At 36.7% G+C, this 26,469-nt stretch overlaps 1 protein-coding gene across 13 annotated transcripts in view; it reads left to right on the forward strand.

Annotated features, from left to right (window-relative positions):
- nol4lb (nucleolar protein 4-like b) overlaps positions 1-26,469 on the forward strand; it is a 205,843-nt gene that overhangs the window by 167,533 nt on the left and 11,841 nt on the right. For all 13 annotated transcript variants that reach the window (XM_073938731.1, XM_073938732.1, XM_073938733.1 and 10 more), the window contains 2 exons: positions 25,251-25,597; positions 26,272-26,451. In XM_073938731.1, coding sequence (XP_073794832.1) covers positions 25,251-25,597; positions 26,272-26,451 — 527 coding nt within the window. The remainder of the gene's footprint in view (positions 1-25,250; positions 25,598-26,271; positions 26,452-26,469) is intronic.

A 26,469-nucleotide genomic window follows, 5' to 3' on the forward strand; every position in this document is an offset into this window, starting at 1 on the left:
TCCCTTTATTAATCTGGGGTCGCCACAGCAGAATGAACCGCCAATTTATCCAACACATTTTTACGCAGCATATGCCCTTCCAGCAGCAACCCATCTCTGGGAAACATCCACACACACTCATTCACACACATTCATACAATACAGACAATTTAGCCTACCCAATTCACCTGTACCACATGTCTTTGGACTGTTTGGGAAACCGGAGCACCCAGAGGAAACCCACGTGATTACAGGGAGAACATGCAAACTCTACACAGAAACGAGGATCGACCCATTGACTTTCTTGCTGTGATGCGACAGTACTACCTACTGCGCCACATGATTTTATAGTTTGCAAAGTTCAAATGCAAAGAAATAAACAGTAATTTAATGCCCTGCTTCATTGGTTGTTCGTAATTTCATACACACAACCACAATTTATATAATCATAAAGATAATCTTGTTTATATAAACACTAATGAGGACTTCTATTTCAATCCCCGGGTCTGAATGCAGACTCAGTGCCGCAGGTCTCTTGTCTTGCACATTTCAACCATTAGCCCTGTTGGTAATCTAGAGGATTTAGGCAAACACAGCAGCACAACGATGTGTCTAAATGTGAACGAACTCCACTGATAAAAGACAACGTCCGCCATTCTTCAATTCTCATGCTCTCCAGACAAAAATGCTTGCTGCACACAAACAGCTTTGCTGGATCGGCCCTGAAAGCATTGCGGGGAAAAACATGCAACACAAACCCCGTGGATCATGGAAACAAACACATACAACCCTTCATGAACAGCTAAATACTGTGTGCCGTGGGTCCGTGGACACGGTTTCATCCAGTCATCAAGATAGGATCTAACAGCTTGGCACTGGCAGCCTTCCCTTTGAAAAGCACACGCAGTCATGAATAATCAAGAACCAGGCTCGTCTCATAGGATAAGAAAAATCAGCTATGAATAATAATGAGAAACCGACCGTCATTTTTGCACTTGCAGTTTCGCGCTACGTCACCGATTTTGATCCCGCCCCAATAATCATTTTAAACCTGGAATCTGAAATTAACTGAAAAAAGCTCAAAATTATTCAGTTTACTCCACTGTTACAGCTAACAGGTGCTAACATTGTCTAAACAGATGCTCAACACACACAACTCTGTTAAAATCTCAAAAAAAGTACTCAAGAGTTTCTTGAATCTTTAAAGGAACACCGCTTTTAATGAAAATAGGCACCCCCTAGTAGGGTTGGACACTTTGCTGGTACTATGGTAGCATCGTGCTAATATGGCTCCAAAATATAGGTGGTACATTTTTGACCACTTTATATAGCCAAATTTTCTCTTTGTGTAATGAATTTTGTTTGGTATAATTTGCATTTTTATTTTAATGTATTTTTTTGTTGGTCAGTTATCTACAAAATAAACAAAAAGAACTGATGCATTTTAGGTGTAGTGATGTGCAAATAGTTTTTTCAATAATAAGGGAATTATGAATTCAATTCAAGTAGACCTATTATAACATATAAAATATAGTATTTCTGACAAATTTCTTTATTTCATAGATTTGAGTTATGAATTACAGTTTTGCAATACTACTATCACGATATATCAGTTGGTATAGTATCATAATGTGAATTAACTGTATCGTGACAACCCTACCACTTAAAGTTAAACAGTTTTATCATTTTTAATCCAATCAGATGATCTCCAGTTCTGGCAAGAGCACTTTTAGCTTAGCTTAGCATAGATCATTGAATCCGATTAGATCATTAGCATACCATAAGCAACTTTAGATACTGGACAAAGTAAAATGTGTAAATGTGTACAGTATGTCAAGCACCTGTGTTGACACATGCATCAAATGAAGTATACTTTAGCTGTACAGTATGTATATGCTAAAGTTGACATGCCAAGTTTGATGCTGTAAAACTATAAGCAACAAAAGTGTCTCAACATTGGCCGGCGACCAATCGGCGACTTGTCACGACTCTGTCTCTGCATTAACACAGATGAAAAGCCTTTAGAATGCATTCAGCCACAGTGTATTAGTACTTGTGTTTCTTGGGAATTCAACCCATGACCTTGGTGTTGTTAACACTATAGTGTGTCTGTTGAGCTACAGAAAGTTAAAAATAATCTTATTTTTACTAGTAACAAGAAACATTATAAATGCATTTCTTCATAAATTCTTCATGAAAATACTTAAATGGTTTAGAAATATTTTAATAAGAACTCAAAGACATGACTAGTTCACAATTCTATGTACATAAATAATTGAATGGTGTAGTCTTGTGGTATTTTGTTAGAAATTGTGGGTAAGATGACACATACAAGCTTTATTTCTTAGTTCTGTGTAGAGTTTAGACTCTTGGGTTTAGTGTATTGAGGTATTACAGATAAACAAAACAGCCCATTTAAAACAATCCAGAAAAAAAAAAACTCTCTTCTAAAGAAACCCCAGCAGTCCTAAGAGAGAAACTAGGAAGAGAGCAAGGGGGAGGGAAGCAGAAATTAATAAATGACTTTTGGTTATTAGATGTGAAAGGGGGTTCTGAGCCCCTCTCTAATTATCTCTGCTCAGTTTGGAGCCCAAACTGGGGAATTTCAGCCAGGCCCATTAAATCTACCTGATTACGGTCTCTCATCAGCCGTGCCATTAGGATTTACACATTAAGTGTATGTGAGGGGCATAGTTAAACTTCTTAAAATTAAACCCTGCATTCCTCATGTAGATGTGCATTCTCTTAAAGGGATAGCACAATAAAAAAATGAACATTTTTATATATGTTTTTTATTTTATTGAATAATTGTTTATTTAATATAATTTCTAATCTTTTAAATGTAATGAAACTGAATAGAGATTTCAAAGCAGCAAACTGTAAGAGTACCATAAACGTGGTTTGTAACACTAGGCCTCATCTTTGACTCCTCTTTGTCCAATATTAGGGCTATTCACACTGCTCTTAACCCTGGGTTATCATCAATCTAAACACTGCTTTTAACCCCAGATATAGGAATGTTTTACACTTGTCGTTTAGAATTGAAAGCATCACCCCATTTTACCCAAGGTTATGATATCTTGTTAAATAGCAGTGTTAGCACCACTTTTGCATCATTAATGTGGAATTGCAAGGCCAGCCATTTACAGTGTGAAATGTTCTGTTATTTGAATGTTATGGATAGATGGATAGCAACTGACAGTCCATTACTTGCCTTGTATGTGCATGCTTTGGACAGTCACAGAACATGTGTGTTGCCTGTTAAGTCACAGCAAGAAGGTCCCTGGTTGGAGCCTCTACTGAGACAGGAAGTTTGTCAGGAAGGGTTTCCTGAAGGACATGCAGGTTAGGCAAATTGGAGAGTCAGAATTGTCCATGCATGTTAGAGGCATCTCTCCAGGGTGGCTTCCCCTGCCTCTGGCCGAAGAAACTGGGATAGGTTCCAGCCCTATGACTCAAGAAGGTTGTAGAACAATAGAGAGAAAAATATTGTGTGCATGGTACCCGTTTCCTGTCCTGCTTGTGTAATACTTAAATGGGTTACATGACGCCTTTTGAAAATATGTAACAAGTCTCTGGTGTCCCCAGATTGTCTGTGAAGTTTCATCTACAGTACCCTACAGGTCATTTATTATATAATGTGCAATTTGCTACATTTTGTGTGATCAAAAATGCTTCATTTTTAAGCATGTAAGCCTGCTCCCCACCTTCCTTTTCCAAAAGTGCAAAAATTGAAGTGTTTTATTAGTTTATTACTTTTTATTAGTTTGTACTTTTAAGAAACTCTGTATCTCTTTAAGTCCTTAAACAATCACACTAGCACCTTTCACACATACAGACCTTTCCAGAAAATTACTGACAAATTTCCGGAAAGGGATCATGTGTGAACAGGCCCATTTTCACACCGTTAAATGCATTCCAATAATTTTCCAGAAAGAGAAGTTGTAACGTTACCGGTAATTAGCCAGAATGCATCACTGTGTGAGAAAGAGCGCATTCACACTTAGAACGCGCTGACGTGTAACGCATTCACATCCACTCTGTTTATAAAATTAAGTGCCTTTGAATATTTGTCCAAACACATTTAGCTGCTTGTTGTTGGTCAGATAACATTTCTATGTTCCTTGTTAATGCCAACTGTGTAAAAATTCTTTATAAAACGCTTATGATAAACTGTTTGTTTACATTCAAGCTGTAATTTAGTTGCTTGACGCATGTGCACGTGAAGCAGCCGTTGAGCGCCAACACACACACACACATATATTATAAACTTCTCAACAAGCAAAAGTGTTCCTTTATATGTATTTATGGAAGTTTTTCACAATACTTATCCATCCACAGAATTTGTAATGTAGTCAAATGTGTACACATTTAGCTGCGGTTCGCGCTTCTGCCTATGTATGTCTCTGGGACAAAGCAGCTGCTTGAATGCTGAAGCTTTAAATAAATGTGTAACCATCAACAAAAGATATTTAGAGGTAATTTCTGGTTAACGGTGTCAGAATTTACCAGTATCATGGAATTGATATGTGAACGGTCTTTTCCAGAATAATTCCAGAATGTCTTTTCCTGTGTAAATAGCCTTTTTTTTATGGGTGAAGTCATTCTGAAAATTTTCCAAATATTTAAAGCTATCACTGTGTAATAGGGGCTACTATCTAGTATAATAATAATATCACAGAGCTTAGCATGAATTGTCACTTTTTAAGACAAATAAGTGGCATAATGCGGGGATTTTTTCATAGTAGCGTAGAAACTGTATGTGAGGGTAAGCATAATCAAGGAGTTTTCAATAGGCCTTCATATTTAGAGTCCATTAATGAGTGACTTTGAGTTGTGTAACTTTGCATATATTATATATAAAGATCTTATATGTAAACAAAAACATCTTCTGTACATAACTCACACACAAAAAAAACAAAAAACATGTGACCTCTTAAATAAATCATCAAAGGTGTTTTGTGAATAAAATGCATTGTGAAGGTAAAGGGGGTGGGGGGACTATTATGTTCATATTATTTGCTCTCCACTAATGCTTCTTGACTTGTATAATAGATAAGTGTAATATTATTTAAAATTACATTTCACTGAAGAAAGAAAGTCATGCAGGATTGACATGAGAAAAAGGAAACAATTATGACCAAATATTTAAAAAAAAATGTCCCTTTAAGTTTCAGTTTCATAAAGGGGATTGGATTTGAGAGGTCTGTCATGTGTTCATGCTGAGTCTTGCACAGGGCCGCAGCTCTTGCTAGGTGTGCCCGCAGTGAAGATTATCTGCAGTGTCAGGAGCACCAAGACAGTAAAGGACAAACCCGGGAAGATGAACCTCTCACTGTTTTCTGTTTTCCTTTCATTCCAATGCAGGCTTGATTTTACCTCCATCTGTCAGTCTCTCTATGTTTTTGCACATTGCCAGTTTATTTCAAATTCTCTCCTTTCCTCTGTCACTCCATTGACCCGTCCCTCTCTGTGTTTTGGGTAGGGGACAGCTGGCACTGCTACAACACTGGCTTTTCCAAGTAGGGGGGGTACAGGGGAGGGATTGTTGCTATGGCAATGCCAGGCCTTGTGCCGGCATGGGGAGCAGCTCGTGCCGCGTCTTAGCAGGATAATCCATTGTAATCCCACAGAGGGGAGTCCGACACACACACACACAATTGTGCCGCACACACACACACACTCCCTGCAGGGCTGCTGGGGAAGTAGAAGTGAAAGAATTAGCATCTGTTACCGCTTGTGCTCAGGTCAGCTCCACTGAGGCTTGGAGAAAAGCAGGCTGACAGAAGCTTTTGGGCCTCATGTGAATAAAAAATGAGACCCTCCTCATATAAAATTAGTCACATAAGTGCTGTATGACCAGTTTGACTTCCTATCAGGTTCTCATACTGTCCTGTCACAGTGTTCATAAAGACACAATTCTGTCATTATGAGTGGAAACCTTATGGGAATGGAAACACAATTTGATTATGTATTAGCTTACTTCATTTTATGCGTTAAGCACTGGCAGACATGATATGAAGGTAAGCTTCCAAGCGATTTAGAAACAAGTAGAAAATAGTGAATTTTCCATGAATTTTTATTTTTGTACAAGCCCTTAAAACAACATTTGGGCTCTATTTTAACGTTCTAGGCGCAAAGTCTAAAGCGCATGGTGCAAAAGGATTAAGGGCATGTCCGAATGTACTTTTGCTATTTTAAGGACGGAAAAAAATGTTTTTAGCCCCAGTGCGTGGTCTAACAGGGTTGTGCTTATTCTCCTAATAAGTTATGGGTGTGTTTTGAGCACAACGTGCATTAAACCAATCAGTGTCAGCTCACATTCCCTTTAAGAATCAGTTGCGTCGCACAATGGCGCATTTGATATTTACATGGCAGACTTTGTAAGATGAAAAACTAAATGCTTGAGTAGTGAGAAAATAGTTAAATAGACCACCTGCAGCACGAGGATAAAGAACAAGCCTCCTCCATTTTGCCTCTTTACTTTCTCTTTATAATACTCTTTACTCCTTTACTTTCGTGGATAAGGAAACAATGGTGTACGCACTCAACTGAAGACATTCATTAGCCTATATATTTAATTTTGCTTGTTAAGCACAAATATTTGGTTTAAAACTATTTCTAAATCAGTTTGAATTTCCAGCGAACAAATAAATAAACAATAATAATGGAATGTGGTCAAAAAACAGAGTTATATCCAAACACACGTCCAATTTTTTTGCCCCATATGGTGACGCATACGTCTCTAAAATGTGGACAAATCTAAACTTGTTTTTATATCATAAATCATTGTTTTTCATATATTAAATAATACTGCTAATAATAATAACATTATACAAAAGCAAATTGTCATGAATAAACTGAAAAAAGCCCCCTGAGATGAAGGCATGAAGGCAGTGGTTTTTAAATCTATGTAGTAAATAATAATTTTTCTATTATTTTAATCCTTTAGCCCACAATGCACCTATACACACCTCCTTTACAGAATGACACAACCATGAGTCCACAAAACAGGGCAAATGGATTTACTATTTAAACAACGTGGTGCAAAACGTATAAATTAGGGTTTCGCTGGTCTGAAAATGGCAACAAATTGCACCAAACACATCTTGCATCTTATTGTGCCGGATGTCTGATAGGGCCTATTACTTCTTGAAATTGCCTTTTAATGTGTAGTAGAAGTCACATGATTTGAAATCAGACAAAATATAGCAAAGATTTTTTTTTTCGACTTTTGGTGACAGTAAATGAGGGTTTTTTAACTGCACATAATAGAAAAATAGTACATATTGCTTGTGTATAAATACTATACACACTGTATCAGAACAAAGCTGGTTGAAAACTTTAATTGTGTCTAAAATTTAGGTTTACAAGTTTAGAAAATGTAAGTTTGATCAGTATGGTTCATTGCTGTTTTGGACTCTGTTTGACTTTGTATGCACAGATAAAATAGGTGTAAATGATTTTATATCTTTTGATCAAAAGTCATTTTTTATTGTTATCGCTCATAATTGTGACTGTTGTTGGCTGTACAAGGTTTGTGTGTACTGTCCATTAGGAATAATTATAAATTTTGACAGAAAGTACCAAGAATTTAGAGTTTTTATGAAGCTAAAGGCACATGAAACATTCCTTTCGTTCTCTGTGCTCAGATCTGCCAAATGCATGGATAATAGTTAATACAATCAATTACATACCTTTTGTGCACATTTTGTTAAAAAAAAAAACCTCTTTCTTTCCCCCTTTTAAGTGACAAAGAAAGAAAATTATATGAAATGTCCACGTGTCCTTGCTGCTCTGACCAAAGCTCCTTTAATGCACTTCATAATTAGACTTCCGAACATCTCAGTAGGAATTTCCAGAAAAACTCCTGCCGAGTTACTGCTTAGTTAAACTCAGTAAAACGTCAGAAAAGAATAAGTGCCTGAATATTATAAAACTACTGTGGTTTTACTTGAGCAGAAAGTCTGAGCTTTAGCCTTCACACTGGTCATTTCAGCATAACGTCCATAAAATATACAATCTTAATTGCATTTCTTTCTTACACACCTACAGTGAGATATTATGCTGGAATGCATATATTCATGAACATACTGTATATTATTTGGAAAAACAGACATTCTTATGCATGAATATATACATGGATAAGTGTGCGCGGGTGTAAAGAGCTCTGTTCTTTGTCCAAGTGTGTGTGCGAATGAATCAGTGTATTATATGATTGTGACAAATGGAATCCGAGTCACGCCGTGTGTAGTCTCATGGTCTCATAAATTGACCATTGAGTGAGACGTTTGTGTATTTTTTTTCTGCGTGCATTTTGATTTGTTAACATACAGTGACCCTGAAAGTTCTTTGGACATGCTTAGACATCATTTCATTCAATCTGGAAAGATTTTTTTCTTACAGTAACGTTTAAATAAGAGCATATTTTATTGACATTTTTAAATTTCTTTTTTGAACTCCTGAATTTTCAGTGTGTGCGTTCCTAAAGGCATTTCACCATGTGTGTTGAAGCGTGTTTGGTGTGACTTTTGGCATGCTCATATGTGCACGTGAACGCGTGTGCATGTGTGAAGGCCCACATGGTTAAGTAGTATTTTTAGCTCTGTGATTCATGCTTTAGTTGTTCTGATGTGGTGGAATAAAGATGATTTGGTGAACTAGATGTTTGTGTGGCCCGCTGTCCCCTATACACACACTGCAGGAGCCACAGGCTACGCTCTGTACATGACATACTGTAATTTAATTCATTGCCCCATTCCTGCATTAAAGAAACAATTCCCTTAATTAATGCCATGCTTTCTCTGTAGCGTTTATTCAAATCAATGTTCTCCGACTGCACTACAATGAAAACATTGATTTATGCCGACTCCTGTAAAATATGAAATCGCTGTTGTAGATTAAATCATATTGATTAAAATGTTTGTGCTTAATCCTGAGAAGTGTCAGTGTTTAGTCCAAGTAAAGGTTGATTTATGGCTCGTTTTAATTAACAAGTTGTTCTTACAAACGGTGTAGAGAAGTGCTTATTTCTTTGATTGGATAAGAGTAAGACTTAAGCTGTTTTCAGAGGCCAAAAATCTTTTCTAATGGCCACGGACAGCAGAAAGACACAGATAATTGAATATACTCTTTATGCTCTGTTCCAAAACATATAGGCAACTCACCAAGACTAAATCCCATCTTAATAGACCGTCTTAAAGGGATAGAAAAATGAACACCCAAAAATGAAAATGACCTTATCATTTACTCTCCCTCATGTGATTTTAAAGCCTTTATGAGTTTCTTCTGTTGAACACAAAAAAAAAAGATATTATAAAAAACTTTGGTTTCTGGCACGCATCGACTTCCATATCCGGAACAAAAAACATTCCAAAAAATATTTGTAAAATTCTGCATTGATATTAGGGTTGGGTCCATAAATTGTGCCATCGTCCATCACTGATGGCCAATAGACATCACGGTGCTTAGCCTGCCCCTCCCTGCCCTGTAGAAAACGATACATGTCCACACTGGCGTTTCATCTAGCATTTCAGAAAAGATCTCCGTCCACACTATACTGCTGTAAATGCACACCACGTGACCCCATTCACACACACATACACTCTGGCATGAGCTGCAGCATATGAGCACGTCTGAGCTCTAAGCAGTCAGAGGGTGCTTTGAGCATTAAACCACAGAGAGCAGTGCACGTCAGACAGTTTATCGAGGATGTACCGCTGGATTGCGCCTCACTATTGTTGTTAAATGTGATATTTAATTAATCTTTTTTCTATCTAACAACTCTTCTGTCTTTTGAATCAATCAGGTAATGTGTCAGCTTAAGTACACTGCTTCAATCTTTCGCTTTTGAGCTTGTACTTAGTCATTTATGCGAAACCCTCAGATACTGTTGGTTGGTTCTTGTTTGTTGGGCACTTTTTTTACCAACCAAGTTTGTCGTCGCTATTATAATGACACAGATCACTTTGCCTATTTATGTCAGAGTCCTGCAGAAAAAGTCATTGACAGGTGGTCATTTGTGTGTAACTTATCTTTATTTATTTATGATTTGGTTATGGGTAAAACAGACTATGCGGGTCAGGTAGTTGGAACGGTAGACCACAAATAATTAATTTGTTATGAATTAATTAAATATTCATAAATAATTAATTCATCGCCACCTATGACGACAATGTCATCGTCCATCACTTTGTTTCACATTAGACATTGTAAGATGTCAAATTAATCAACATTACCCAACCCTAACTGACATGAAACCTACCTTGTGTCGAACATTATAGCAATGTGCTCTATCAAAAGACCTAATCATGCTAAAACATGTTAGCAATGTTTTAAAACATTCCAGCTGTGGGTAAAAGCATGCATGCAGACCTGCTTTATACTCACCTACTACTATATACTACATTTAATCATTTCATAAATTTAGTCAATGCACTTAAAGCCCTGGTATACTTCAAATTAGGTTCTTTTTCCTTTTCATTTGTGGGCAAAAAGATGTTTGAAAAGGCTGGGTGATGGTCATAATGTTTTCAAACTTTCTGACACTCCCGTGCTGCAGTAGGTGGAGTTATAAAGGTGTTATGCTGCAAACACACAGTTTTATAAAGAACAAAAGAACAGTTTTATAAATATCTGTCAACCTTTAGCATATCAGACGACAAGCACCACATCCTTACATTGTTTTCTATGTGTCGTGAGCAGACACCAAATGGAACGATGTTTAGAACTGTATAAGACGTGGTGCTCTTCTCATCAGTCTTTAAAATCTTTCCACGAGTGATTTTACAGGTGCGGATACATCTGTACTAGCTCTGCTACACGATACTCCAGCTTTTGTATGTTGCTAACTTGGTGATTTTGTGTCGAATGTTTTTCCTCTGTCCGACCTCCGACCTCTGAGACACGAATCACATCAAAGAAGGCTGAGTTTTACCCCCCAACTGCGTGATTGCTACAGACCATTTGTAGCTCAAAGATGTTTAGGAGCCAAAATTAAAGATCCTCTTAACTTAAAATAAAGTTTTTATATAAGCAAATAAGATATCTAGATATTTAGATTTCTTAGATGAACATATCTTAGTTTTTAGATATCCATAAGCTAGTGTGCACCAAAACAGTGACAAAATTTGGATTTAGGGAAATTTAAAAACGTATAACATAAAATCATTTATAGCAAATAAACATGAAAAGCTTGTAGTTTGTCACTTCTGCCTAATGGATCATCGGTTTTATTCACATCACCTCATACTACAGCTTCTCATCAAATCATGATGACCAATCAAATGCTCTCTACTATCTGACATGCCCCGCCCCTTTCAATATGCTTCACATTTGATGCGCCTTCACTGGCAGAGTGGTGATCAAACAAAGCTCTTTTGGCTGTTTTTTAAAAAGGGAAGAAGATACACTATGTCCCACCCTCTCTTTATGTTTCGGTTGAGATTACATCAAACATTTAAAGATTCACATTTCAAAGCACTTCACGGGACCTTTAATTCTCCAGAAAGGAGTTGTTTTGGTGAGCTATTTTTAATTGGTTAAACAAACTCAAAATGAACTTTGTTTGGCTGGATTTTATTTAAACTTGCATCATTTCATTACCCGTTTTTGTGTCTGTGTTTCTTAAGGAAGTATTTTATGATGAGTCTGTTGACAGTTGGTGGCTGATTCTGCACTTTATTCTCCTAAACCCCTGGAGAATCATGGGTGTAGCATTGATTGACTGTCTGTGCAGCATCTTCAACTCAACAAGCCTGCTTTCAATCAGCATGTTTGTGTGTGTGTGTGCCCTTCTGCCTGTTAGACCCTTGCCCTCTTAAACACACACGCGCTCCAGTGTTGTCCTGTCCCCTGTGCACTAAATGCCCCAATGAATCACTGTGACATTCAGAGCAGCCGGACCGCGCTGTCAGCTCGTTCTCTTTCACTTCCTGTGTCTCCGCTCGGGATGAGGCGAGGAGGGGTGGAGAGCGCACAGTGCAGGGTGGGTCTCTATTGTGCAGATGTGAGAGGCAGAGGTCAAGGTGGAACTAGAGGGATGGAAAAGTTGAGTAATGGAGTTTTCTGTCCTTCACATCAGCTTTCATTTAGAGAAAATATCTAAAACTATGTTTACAAGAAATATTAAAATTGTGATCCCATCGGCACCAATAGCCTGGTGGTTAGGTGATCTGACAAATAGCACCATGATATCCTGTCTGCAGCTTCCACTGTTCTATTCCAATAAAAGGTGAAAAAAAAATTTAATTAATTAATTAAATTGTGGTCTTGAACCATAAATCAGTCATAAGTGAAATCTGGAATCTGAGGGTTGAATAAAAAATCTAAATACATAGAAAATCATTTTTAAAGTTGAACAACTTATTTTCTTAGCAATGCACAATACTAATCAAAAAGTTAGTGGGCCCACACAGAATCTGTGCGTGCAGAAATGCGCAGATTTCAGCAGATTTTCAGCCCATCATTGAGTCTATTTATTTACTTGTGTAAATGTGTGTAAATGTATAATAATTCAGTTTTTAAATTAATTTCAGTAATATTATTGACTAATATGAAAATGTTAATATGATTTATTTACAATAAAGTTTGTAAAGTAATATTTTCTACCTTTAAATAAATATATTATATGATAGACTTGCTTTGTTTACCAAATAAGTGGATCTAGATGAATTTGAATTGTAAATATTAAATAAAAGTTAAAAAGCTACTATTTTTAATTACATATATTACATTTTAGTTACGATTTTCCCAAAATAATTCTGCATAAATCTGCAGATTTTTTAATTTTTTTTTTACAAAATTAAAAAAAAAATGTCTGCAGATTCTGTCTGGCCCTAGTTATTATATATTTACAGTAGGACATTTACAACATATCGTCAAGGAACATGTTCTACTCTATTCTATTTTATATTGTATAGATATTTGGGGATGAAAGTGAAATCAATCATCTTTACCCATACAGTGTGTTTTTGGATACTGCCAGATACATATAAATTACAAAAGAATGATCAATTTCAGACAGCAATATATATATATCATCGGGTAAAATTGTATATATATATATATATATATATATATAATTTTACCCGATGATATGAATATCTCTATTTGGAAAGATCTTATCATTTTAGGTTGATTAGAATGATTCTGTAGGCATTTATTATAATGATGATGATGAAGCCCTTATTTGTCACATACACTTTTACATGTAGCGAAATTGGACCCCCGACCATACACAAACATCACACATTTCCATACACAAACATCACACATTTCCATACACAAACATCACACATTTCAGATGACAAAATTTCTTTGTTTATTAGATTTCATAAAAAGATACAATTGAAATAAACAGGGTTTTATTATTTTTTGAGTCTAACAGTATTTGAAATATATACAGTAATTGAAAAATCACTTACTAATGGTACAATTCCTTATAGCTGAATGCTTTTAAAGCCCTCATACAGTCACAGGCCTCAATCACATACAAATTAATAAATAAATTCCAGAATCCAACATTGGATATCCTCCGATGTGACTATTGGGAATGATCACATTGCGAGATCGATGCTAAAACGATATGTTGTGCAGCCCTAATATTTATCTATTTTTAATTAATTAAATAAAACAACTAATTAACTAATAACATTAATTGAAATCGGTATATTTGCATTAACTAAACTTTTTTCCATTAGAATATTTCTCATTTAATTAATTGCATTTATACCCATTTATAGTAATTATTTGGAAATTTAGCAATTTCAGAGTAAAACAGTTTCGTCAGTTTCTTCAGTTGACATTGCAGATTTATTTAATATTGAACCACAGCACTAAAGTCATGTAAGTTGTGTGAAAAATCCTCAAGTGGTAGACACAAACGGCAGATTGTGTGTGTATGTGGTGAATGAGATCGTGTTGGACTGCAGTGGGGGATCTGACTGACAGACTCTGGCTTATCGGAGGAGCACACTAATTGGAGGTCATCCGCATGAATTAAAAAAGCAGTCAATTACACTGCAAGGAGAGAGCGGAGCATCTCTCATTCCCTCCCGCGTGCTGCCACCCTGTTTAGACAGCATGTACATACGTGTGTGCTATTCAGGATGTATGCAGTCTCTGCTCTGTGTCGATCACTGCGGCTCCTGATGAAATGTTTGTGTTACGGCGACTCCTCTCAGGCCCTGCTGTGTGCACTGGATCATTACGCCTGATTGGTCGTTACTGTGAGTCTGAGACAGGAAGCACAGCGGTGCTATCGACTGTTGTGCCTGCACCCCTCTGTGTGTCTGTGTGTGTCACATGCAAACACACACACCTGCTCGAGTAATTGCACAAATAAACATAGACACAATCAGCGACCCACAGACATGTAGATATTAATGTACTGTATTAAAGCAAGACACTGCGGGCAAGCACATGTTTTGTTTTTTTTTTCTATCGTATGTAAAGATAACTGAATATACACTGCTACAGGGATAGTTCACACAAAATGTATTCTCTATTAAATGTGTAATTTCTAAATATATATGTACTTGTAATACAAATTCGTCCTTCAAAACAAGCTGTCGGACATAGGAACTCTATCTTCAAGTTTACATGCTCAAAGAAAACACTCTGCATCAAACAAAACTCAAGCACATGCACAGAACAATATTTAATGTAAATGCAAATGTAAATATTATCCCATTTGATTTTTGAGAGTTGTAGTGAGTTCTTATTCACCTTATTCTCAGCTGTCAAGCGGGCGCTGCCATTTGAATCTTTTTGTCTCGCGACTTCCGGTCACATTCACTTCCATTCATTTTTGACGTTAACAACTGCTCGTTACGCTGCTTGATGTTGCAATTTAATATTTTCTTATTATAATATGCTACTTGGTCTGTGTAGTCATGCAAACATTTGTTTGTTGAGCAAGTAGTTTGGCCATTTTCTGCCGTTTATTATTCCTAGTCATTTCTCCCATAGGCGACTGAATCGGAAGTTCTAAGACAATCGCGAAAACAGGCGCACTTCCGCATTTTAGAATAAGGTCAATACACCCATGATTGATCACACGCTCAACAGAACAGGCTGCGATTGGCTCTGGTGCTGTTCAGCATACAGTAAAGCCAACACTGATGTTAAACAGCCTCAGCGATCAGCTGATCCATTATAGATGGCGACACAGTGGAGGAAACTTGCTCTGCAGACACGCTCGTCTCTGGATCCACAAGTAACGTTATTGTTGTGATAGTCGAGAGGGGAGATAAAACGTTATCTCACGAACACCCCAGCAGGTCAAAGGAACCACAGAGAGAGAGAAAGGCCCAATTCCAGTTTTACCCCTTAGCCCTTCCCCTTGCGTTCACGTGAAGAGATAGGAGTGTCTCTATTCTCTTTTGCTTGAAGGCGTAGGGCTAAGGGGAAGGGCTATATACCCCTTAGAATGGAGATTTTTCTGGACCACATTGAAACCAAGGGGTCAGAAAATTTCCCAGAATACACCAGCCAGCCACAACGACAGCATAGCTGCACCCGAAAGTAAGGAGATCCACAAATTAGTATTTTTTTATCATTATTACAAATTTTTACAACAAACAAGCACATTCTTTAATACATTCTTATCCGCGTTCGTGTTTTACCTACATGCTTTTAAAAAATATTGCTAAAATAAAAACCGCTACATTTTGCGATCTATCATCTATAATAATACCCTCTATATAGCAGTCCCACAACATTCTAACACTCGATGACACTGAAATACCCTGTCAGAAAAGTCTAGTGGCTGGAAATGACCCTTTTACAGTGTCTGCTATAATGCAGGGGTGATAGCGTTCCGGCACCACGCCGGATTTCCGGCGTACTGTGGCTGTGGGGAAAAAAAAATCAGGTTCACGGATATTGATCTGTCATTTCTCTAGATTCACAGAATTCACTCACTGCTGAAAGCGGCGGATTGGTTTTTATTAAGTGCCATTTTGTGTGCTCGTGAGTCATCTTTTGAGTGTAGACGCCATGTAAATAAAAGATTAATTGTGTAATTTAGAGAGCTTTATAAATTATAACGGATCTTTGTGAGATCTCTATGAACTAAGATTAGTGACGCTTTTAGTGATAATAAGAGGAGCGTGCTTTGCACTTTCCAGGCTATAATCCATTCAGAATTTGTATGAAACTTTCGTTTTCGGCACATATACGCTGATATGTTTTGGGAATGACATCTGCATATTTACGCTGGGTTTATTCTCGAAATAACGGTGAAGCAATAGACGGGACAAAAATATATTTCCCCCTTCTCCTTAAACAACTTAGTGTTTCAGCTATGAAAGAGTTCAGTTTTGTATGTAGCCTAATGGCAAAGTGTTTATATTTAGTTTCGTTTTTTATTCAGCTTATTTAGAAAAACGTTTGGAGCATTTTTATTCGTTAAAAATAAGTTTTTTTTTAACGAACAGCGCCCAGCGGAAGACCATCATTGTCTGTTTGATCAGTTTGCCTTCTCAGATCATCACGACTTGCCTAAAATAAAAGATATAAAACAGTTCAAGTATAAAACAATGGTAGCTTAAACGTTAAAGAATGTGTGCTATTAGGCGCATAGTTTGCTTATAAAAAGCTTGCAGGACATCGAGGCGCCAGAGCAATCACTTGCATTTTTTCAGTGGGAGCAATTTAAAGTTATCCGTCATTTTTGCTCACAAAGTACGAGTAATACATCAAAAAACGTTACAGCGTTTTTATAAAATAAAGAAAACCAAAATTATGCGCTTTCCGTCGTCTGGTTTTTGAACAGGAGCGCTTAACAAAATGATTAAAATGTATATGCCTCACAGACATAATAAATATATTTATAGAAAGCTTTAAATTATTACTTAACGAAATAAAACAAATCGAAAACAAAAAAACTCCTTAATGTAATCCGTAAAGATGAATTTCTCTCTAAAGGCGAGTCCAAGAGGAGATTGCCAGTCAGGATCTTTGCGACTCAGAATAAGTTTATTAATAAATAATTATGATATGATCCTTACTCTTTCCTCGACACATTCATTGTTATTTGTTTTTGCCGGTGCTTGGGGCGAGTTTTAGCTTATTGTGTGCGCATGAACGCGGTTTCACAGTAGCAGTTTTAACATGGAGTGACACGACATCTGACGTACAGATGACACTGGCACATGCCACTGAGTGTAGTGACACTTCCGGTGGCAAAACCATATTTAATCATTACGCGACTTTTAACCTAATTTATCGCGTCGCAAGTTAGTTTATTTGCTGAGCTACTCTTTTAATTTAAACGCATTTATTTTATGTATTCGTAGTCATACTTCCGTACGTAATATAGTCATTTGACAGTACATGTCAGTCAAATTTATTGTGGCATGCTTATGTATGGGAGGGGTTACACTTATCTGTTGTACTGTATATTATTGCATCCTGGCAGTTCCTTTGTTCCCTACAATATGGACTTCTCTATGTTTTTAATTCATTCATTTATTTTATTATTTAACTTATTTTCATTTTAAGGTATTTTAAATAATATCCTTTACAAAGTTATAATAAAATGCATGTTGAAAACTCATAACATATATGCATGTAAGATAACAGGTGTCATTTGTCTAATGATTTTTAAATATTAAAGCAAAGAGACTTATAAGATTAAGGTGCTTATAACGTGCTTATACTGACACCTACTGGCACATGTCACAAGATCACTGACATTACTGGAATGTGTCACTGACATTACTGGCATGTGTCACTGACATTACTGGAATGTGTCACTGACATTACTGGCATGTGTCACTGACATTACTGGCATGTGTCTAAAAAGAGCCACTTGACAATAATGATGATCAGGGTTACACATAGGCTGTTAATATATTTGGGCCCAGGGGCCCACAAGTTATGTGTTAAAAGTGCATTGCATACATAGTACCCCCACCCCTACTCACCTCAGGGGCAAGGAAAAAAAGTTCAGGCTCAGGAATTTTTTCCACTATCAGCCCTGTATAATGTTAATGCTGTTTTTTGTGTGTTAACATAGATGAATATGGCCACGGTGTAAATGCAAAGTATAGTTCCGATCTTATCACCACATTAGATCATTATGATAACATAATATATGCCTTCAGTGATTTAATAACAGAACTGGAATAACTACAGCAGTCGCCATCGTCTGATCTCATATGAAGTAAGAGATTGCCATGACATATGATGACGTGTGCAGGTGCTGTAGTGCTTCCCATTTCTTAGGAGTAAATTTTGAAGCCTTTCCCCTTCATGTGTGAAACATTAAACAAAACTAACTATACAACTATAATATAAATTTATATAAATATAACTTTTGACGTTTAAACATAACATTTTTAGATTTAAAAATAATTTGTTCTTTAATTATTGATTTATTCAGTCAGCTGGGGCGGAATGATGTCAGTAAGTAGGATTAAAAGATCATATTTACCTGCAGTGTTCAGTCTTAATGTATTTGACATTGAATAAAGTAGAATGTGGAGATGCAGCAGAATCTAAATAGCCTTTGACTTTACATTGGAAAAACTGGTAGGATTTTACACTAAAATCGGGATGGATGGATGGATGGATGAACAGACGAACGAATGGATGGATGGATGAATGAATGGATGGATAAAGTCCAGGATGTTCAGATGTGCATGTCTGTCAGTATGGCTTGTACTCTGGATGATTAAGGAAAGTGTCCGCAGGAGTGAACTGGACCGGGGCCAGTTGAGTGACATGAGCCGGGGCTAATCATATTTCACGCTTGTCTCACGGTTAAGAGGTTTTATTGGCTGTTATTATTTGCATCAAATGAGAAAGGAGAGCCTGAGGAAGCTGCCACCTGCTTTCAGGGATTCAGATGATGTAAAGACGGTTATCAAAGCCCTTTCTTTTGACAATGACAAAGCATGAGTGTCTGAATGCAGGCTTCTCTGAGCTTGTCTTAATACTACAGTATTGTTATAATAACTCCCTTCAGTCCAGTTATCTCAAAGATTCATTTTGTGTGTACTCATAAAAGTGACAAATGAGTTCTGACCTGCTGGCTCTGGAACTTTGAGCTTAATATTCCCTTTTCTAATTGGTTATCAGATATTTATTGTCTGATCTACTTATAAATGCTGTTTCCTAATTTCATGTATGTTGTTTGCATACAAAATAGCTAAATTGATCTTGTTTTAGTGGAATCATTTAGACTGCAAAACAATGTTTTTTAATAAATGTAATGAGATTTTACTAATAAATTTAGTATTAATGTTATGTATAAATTACTAATTATAAGTTAGAGGTCAAATCCTTTAATTGAGCAAGCATTCACTAAATAGGCTGAATCAATTTCTCCTCACCTGCAGCTGGTGTGTGGTGGTGGTGTGCAGAGACCCACTCATATGATTGTAAAGTGCTATATGTGTACTGCAATTGGCAAATCATTCATTTATTAATCCATTCATGCATTAAATAAATGTCACTAAGGTGACTGTAAATACATTGTATCATGTTTTTTTACAGCCAAACAGCATATTAGAAAACATTCTAAAATAAGTTTGAAGCTATAAATGAAAGAATAAATGAATCAAATAGAATTCAAGTATTTAAAATGATAAAAATTTGTCGGTGGAGGTAGTTTGGTGGTCAGTGTGTCGACATGCAGTATAGCATAACTTACTGTAGGTCTGCATGATATTGTAAAAATCAGACCAATATTTTGTTTGGCCACGATATATATTACGATATCAATTTAAATTCACCAGAGGATTTGAACAGATGTTTGGAAAGATTTCATTAACTTAGATCAACTGTTAATGCAGAACTTTTTTTACATTTATTACAATCAAAAGTAAATAAATAAACAGTGCTTTATGGTTTTCTGAGGAGTCTAATAGTATTCAAGCGCAGAAATGAAACAATCAAATGAAAAGCAACGCTGTCATCATTGTATAAATAATGAAAAAAATTATAATATCTTTATCTAGAATTCTTTCCTCAATTATCTAATCCTGCGATGTGACACATTGCGATATCGATGCCCAAACAATACATTGTTCAGCCCTAGCGTAATTTCACTGCGGGATTTCTAAGACCAAATCCCTACTTGAGGATCTTCCCTGCTCCCATCCCTCTATTTCTCTGTCTACATATGCCTTTCTATCATAATTTGGACAAAAATGTATTGTAAGGCAAAATTAATATTTAAATTCTTACACTTTTGCACAATATTTATGTTTTTCCTGTATTTTTTTTGTTCAATTTAAAGTCTGTCTAAATGAGTTAGTCATTAAATCATTCATTCAAATGTTTCTTTCAAAATGACTTATGATTTAAAAATGAAGAACAAATTAATCATTGAATCATTTTCTTAAACGATTTTCTTAAATGAATTCAGGAACCGCACAGTATATTTGTTTGTGTAAATGTTTTGAATATCATATTTGTTTAACGGAGAGGAGACAGAATGATGAAGCCAATTATGATATGGAGATGGTTAGAAGGCCATGATGGACAGAGGCCAGTGGGCAAATTTGGTCTGGATGCCGAGGTTAAACTCCTACTTTTTGAAGGACATCCTGGAATTTTTAACGACCACAGAATGTCAGGTTTATTGTCTTATCCAAATGATGGCACTCACTACGAAGTGTAGAGTCCCCTCACTATACTGGGGTATTAGGGCCCACACATACTGCTGGTTGAGTGCTCCCTGCTTGCCTCACTAACACCACTCTTAAAAATGGTGGATGAGCAGATTCCCCCAAAAAATGTGTAAAGTGCTTTAAGTGTCCAGAAAAGCGCTATATAGATGTAAGGAATTAGAATTATTATTATTATTATTATTATTATTATTATTATTATTGCTATTGCTATTATTATTATCATTATTGTTATTATTATTGTTATTGTTGTTGTTTTATTATTGTTGTTGGTATTATATTAGTGTTGTTGTTGTTATCATTATTATTAATTTATTGTTAATTAATAATTATAATAATAATAATTACTAATAATAGTAATAAAACATCATAGTAAGGATATTTTGTGCTTTCATAATTTCATAATCATTTTATTTATAGTTATAGTTTCAATCTAACTGTATTATAATAGGTTTCATCAGTCAGTGAATGCTTTTAGATCCTCAAGGTGTATTTTTGTTTGTTTTTGTTTTGTTTTTTGTAAAGAGAAAGATAAAATGAGACATTCTCTTAGTGTTAGAACAAAAAATGATGACATCACAGCTGTCAAATATCACACACCCCTAAACACAGAGCGCCAGTGCATCCCCCATTTGTCAGCTGGCTGAAACATACCTGAAAGAAATGCTCCAGCTACAGCCTCAGTCCAGTATCTGCATTTCAAAAGCCTGACTGCTGCAGCCGTTCACCGAGCAGACTCAAGCAAATAGTGTATTCAGCACATCAGTGCACAGGAGACACACGTCCACCGCAGAACACACTCACACATTCATGGACATTACACGAGCAGCTCTCACATCTGTCATTCAAACACCTCTCCTGAAAAAGCAACGACAGAGGGAATAGCAAGAAAAAGTGGGAGTGTGTGTGTGTGTATATGTGGACGCTTTAGAGCTTTTTAGCAGAGCTGGCAGGCATTAGTCCGGCCTTCCTCTCCCTGCATGAATACTCTTTATACTCCAATAAATATGCGGCTGTCTCTGCCACACTCGCCCCCTCCACACACTCCCTCTCACTCTGGGGCTTATTCTTCCATCCGTCTTTCTTTCTGCCCTTCTCCCTTTCCGTACCACCCGGCTTTCCTTCATCGTCCTCCCTCTCCCATCCTCTGCTCCAGTGTCCTCCAGTGATGGTTTCCCCCTCCCCCAATCCTCCTCTCCCTTCCTCCATCCATGTTCACTGCCCCTGACTCTGACCTGCCTCCCGAACTCACTCCACATCACCCCCCTCCCCTCCCGTTGCTCATCCAATCTCCATCCCGGCCCGTGCCCTCGCCTCTACATCCAATCCATCCTGTCCTCCCTCTCTCTATATATTTCTTTCTTTCCTCTCTCTCGCTTTTTCCTGCTGGCACTGTAGGCTGACCCCAATTCTGCCCTCACTGTTGTTTCCCCCTATAGCTGTGTGTAGACATTACAAGTGCGTGTGCATGTCCTTTTTTTCAGCTCTTTGCATTTAGATTTGTCAGCCAGTCATGTTTTTGATGGCTTTTAACACTTAAAGAAGTGTTTAGAATAAAAGATTAAATACTTTAAATTAACATAATGAATATAAGGCTTTTTAAGTATAATTAAATACAAAATTATGACAGTTTATATTTGTATTAGATACAGTTAGTGCACCTTATAGGGGATAGTTCACCCCAAAACTATGTAGGTAAAACTAATTATTGGTGATTCATAAAATAATTGCAAAAAGAACAGTCTGTGCTAGGAACTGAACATTATTTATAACAGGGGTGCCCAAACTTTTTTATATAAAAGGCCAAAACCAAATATCATTAACAGCCCTAGGCCGAAGATAAATATACTAAACTTTTTTACATTAAAGTTGCCATGGGTAATTTCCTAATTTATTTTATAATATTTAAAATGAAAGTCATCCTAAATCGTACTTACTAATGCAGTGTAACTTATGTAATTCTAACTGCAATTGCAATAAAAACATAATCACATTTATAACATTGTGGTGCACACTGCTGACACTGGTCAAGGACAGTCTGCCTTTGCCTTAATTTGCTTACCAAAGTCTCTGCATTTTCCTGACAGTATGCACATTTTAAACTAAATAACAGCATTTAAATTTCACATTTAATTTCAGTTCAAGTAGCTTAAAATTAAAACACACAAATAAAAGGTTACATTACATTTGAACTGAAAATCTCTAAACCATCCCCATCATTCTCTGTCTATTTTCAGATGGGATGAAGGGCCAAATCATGGGTTACCATGAGCCAACTTTGGCCCACGGGCCCTAGTTCGGGTATCTCTGATTAATAACATATGTAAATAAATTCTTTATTACTTCAGTTAGCCAGTTATTTAATCTGTATGTCTTCTAAAATACACTTTTTAAGATTTGTAGTACATTACAAGTGCACATTCAGTAAAATCAAGTGCACTTCTTTTCATAAGGCTATGACACAATATAATGCAATACATATATACATATATTGATTCATTCATTATGCTTTCGGCTTAGTCTCCACAGCGGAATAAACCCCCAACTTATCCAGCAGATGTTTTACACAGTGGATGCCCTTCTAGCTGCAACCTTATACTGGGAAACAACCACACACACTTATTCAAACACATATGCTACGGCCAATTTAGCTTATTCAATTCACCTATAGTGCATGTCTTTGCACTGTGGAGGAAACTAGAGCACCTGAAGGAAACCCACAGCAAACACAGGGAGAACATGCAAACTCCACACAGAAATGTCAACTGACTGGAATCTCGAACCAGTGACTTTCTTGCTGTGAGGCAACAGTGCTAACCACTGAGTCACTGTGTCACCCTACATATAATTAAAAAAAAAGATTTAATGCAATACATGAAGTGTCCATGTCATTGATTAAAAGAGCACTTGTATTTTTGATGTGTGTATCTGGAGTGTGTTTATTTATCGAAGTGTAATCTCATTCATACCCAGGGGCAGATTTAGTGATTTGGGGGCCCTAAGCAATTCCAGCCACGGGGCCCGAAAGTTCTAAAATGCACCTTATTTACTTTAATTTATGTTTTTTAATGGATTAACATCACTCGATCACTTCTTTTCTACATTTTGTCTTAATGCAAATTGATAATAACAACATGTAAAGCATCTTGTGAAACTTTTTAAATGATTTGTTTTCTTAAAATGATTTCACTACTAAAAAGTATATACATTATATAAACTATTTCATTTGTAAAACTAAATCTTTACCTAATTTGACTGCTGGGCTTCTCCATGATTGAGCATGGGGGATACATTTGCGCAGATGTAAAAGCATTAACCTTTTATTTGTTTAGACACTCATCATACAAAATATGATAAACAATGGTGTCATACGTAATTTATATGTATAATTTATACTTCTAGGTATTTAATTGGGGGACCCTCAGATTTCCTGGGCTCACTTATCTTGCTTATTGGTTAAATACGGCCCTGTTCATACCTCCAGCTTGTTAAACTGGACAGTGTAAATAGCACTGTTACTCTATCAGCTGCCATCTGGTAAAACAGACTTCGTATTGCATGCAGATACAGCCTGACTTTCATCTGTGGATGTTACTAGTACTTCCTGTGTAGTACATTAGCATGCTAACATTGTTAGCATGACAAGAAGAAGTCCTGGCAAGGGGAATCATAAAATATGTACGTTAAAAGGGTCATCATCCAAGACAGCAACATATATGTTCTTGGACATTGCAAATATGGAACTGTCTGTGGCAAGGATGCATGGCGCTTTGGCAAAAACTATTACTTCATGGATACATGCAATAACTAATATAAAAGATATGCTATTGTGATTTTTTTCTTTTCATTTTATTTAACCTACTGTATGTGTAAAAGTCCAATGTATCTATCTTTGTTAAAAGTGTTCTTGTAAGAAGTTAAATACAGAGGTAAATTTATTTTAATTTTTTTTACTTTATTTTTATTTTTTATTTTATTTATTTATATGTATTGTAACTTTTTTTTATACAAATTTTTGTCTTTTCTTGTTTTTGGCTCTGATTTGTTTCCTTTTTTGTTTAATTATTTATCATTTTCGCTAAGGGTGAGGTGGGTGTGGTGTGGTATTAATAGAAAATGCAGTTGGTTGCTAACCTTGTCTATAACAATGTGTGCCAGATTATTTCCAACTGTTCAGTAAAAGATTGGTCACATAAAAAAATCCAAGACAGCAACAAATAGTAATCGCACTTGTAGTCAAAAGTTTCCTGTGCAAAAAAAATTGAGCTGTTAGCTATTTGCTTGGAGCAGAATGCATTTAACACACAGTAAAATATGACCAGCAGTTTATTTGTGTGTTAAAATACGTTTTTTTTCCCCCTCAAATAAAACAATTGTAAGTAAACAATTACTTTGTTCATTTGCACAAAGGTTGTAGGAACAAATTGAATTTTGTATTAGTTGTTTGAGGATCTCGATATTTAACGTTTTGGTCATAGCCACCTATTTTTCTGACCAGTAATTGAATGTTTAGGAAGCTAATGATAATATATTTTGGAGAAATTATCCTGATATCCTATCCTATATAATAATGTATTTTATTGTCCAGTGTGTTGTAAAACTAATTTAGCTTAATATTGTGTGTATTTTCAGATGACTCATCTTCTGAAAGTGGTAGTGGCAATGGCATTCGTACACTGACTCCTCCTTCGGTCGGCGCGGCTGGTGTGAATGACAGTACAGGACCAGGATCGGGCTCATACGCAGAGGTTAACGGAAACAGCACCGCAGCACCACTCGACTTCAGCACCACTTCCTCATCCTCATCCTCAGAGGACCAGCAACCCGTCAACCTCAGTGACAGACTGAGTCAGGCTCTGCCCACTGCTGCCGCCATGCTGGCAACCTTTACCCCCGAACACACAGAGGAGCTGCGCAGAAAATACCCCAAATCCACAGAGCTGCGCCTTGACAGAGACATCAGGGACTACAACAACAAGGTACATACATTTGCTTATGCTAAAACGGTGATCAAAATAACATCCATGCTGTTGGTAATCACCTTTCAATGGCATCAGAATTTTTTTTTTATTTAGTAACAACTTTCGACTTTATTATGGATTGACTTCTCATTAATACAGTATCTGCACACTTGCCACTGTTACTTTTCCTTCACCCTTTGCACAAAACATATTGTGAGTTGTTTTGCGCGTACAAAGCCAGTTGAACCAACAGTCGTGAAAGGAGCTCAATTAAGCCTCATTCATTGGTTTAGCTAGTTTGGCAGTGCAGCGTTTTCCATTCAGCTTGAAGAGCAGAAGAGGTTTGAACACTCAGTGCAAGGCTCCGGTCTGAATAGAAACGTTCATTTCATTCCTCCTTTCCACGGTCAACCTTTATTGCTTCCGTCTTCCTTTTTAATTGTATTGTTTTTGTAAAAAAGAAGAGCTCAAAACTTTCTTTCAAATGAGCGGATTCTCAATCTGAAACGCAGAGCTGGGCACCAAGAACGTCTAAATAAGACGGTTAGACCTTGAAGAATCGGTTTTCATCTTTTCATCATAATACACATCAACTTTCTGATACATCTTTCAGTCCGTGTCCTCCTTTGAAAGGCGTCTATTGGCTCTGGCACACAGATGGCTTACCTTGGTTCCTTTGTGTGTTTGTGTAGTCTCCTCAATACAGCTCAGGCAGCTATGATTCGATAAAGATGGAGATATGTGCTGAGGATCTGACTGTCGGTCGCTCTCAGGCGGCAGATGATGATGACGATGACCATGATGACCACGACGATAGCGATAAGATCAATGATGTCGAAGGAGTGGATCCAGAGCGGTTGAAGGCCTTCAATGTGAGTAGTCATTCAAGT

Source organism: Danio rerio, chromosome 23 (assembly GCF_049306965.1).
Source record: "Danio rerio strain Tuebingen ecotype United States chromosome 23, GRCz12tu, whole genome shotgun sequence".
In the NCBI taxonomy this organism is placed as follows: domain Eukaryota; kingdom Metazoa; phylum Chordata; class Actinopteri; order Cypriniformes; family Danionidae; genus Danio; species Danio rerio.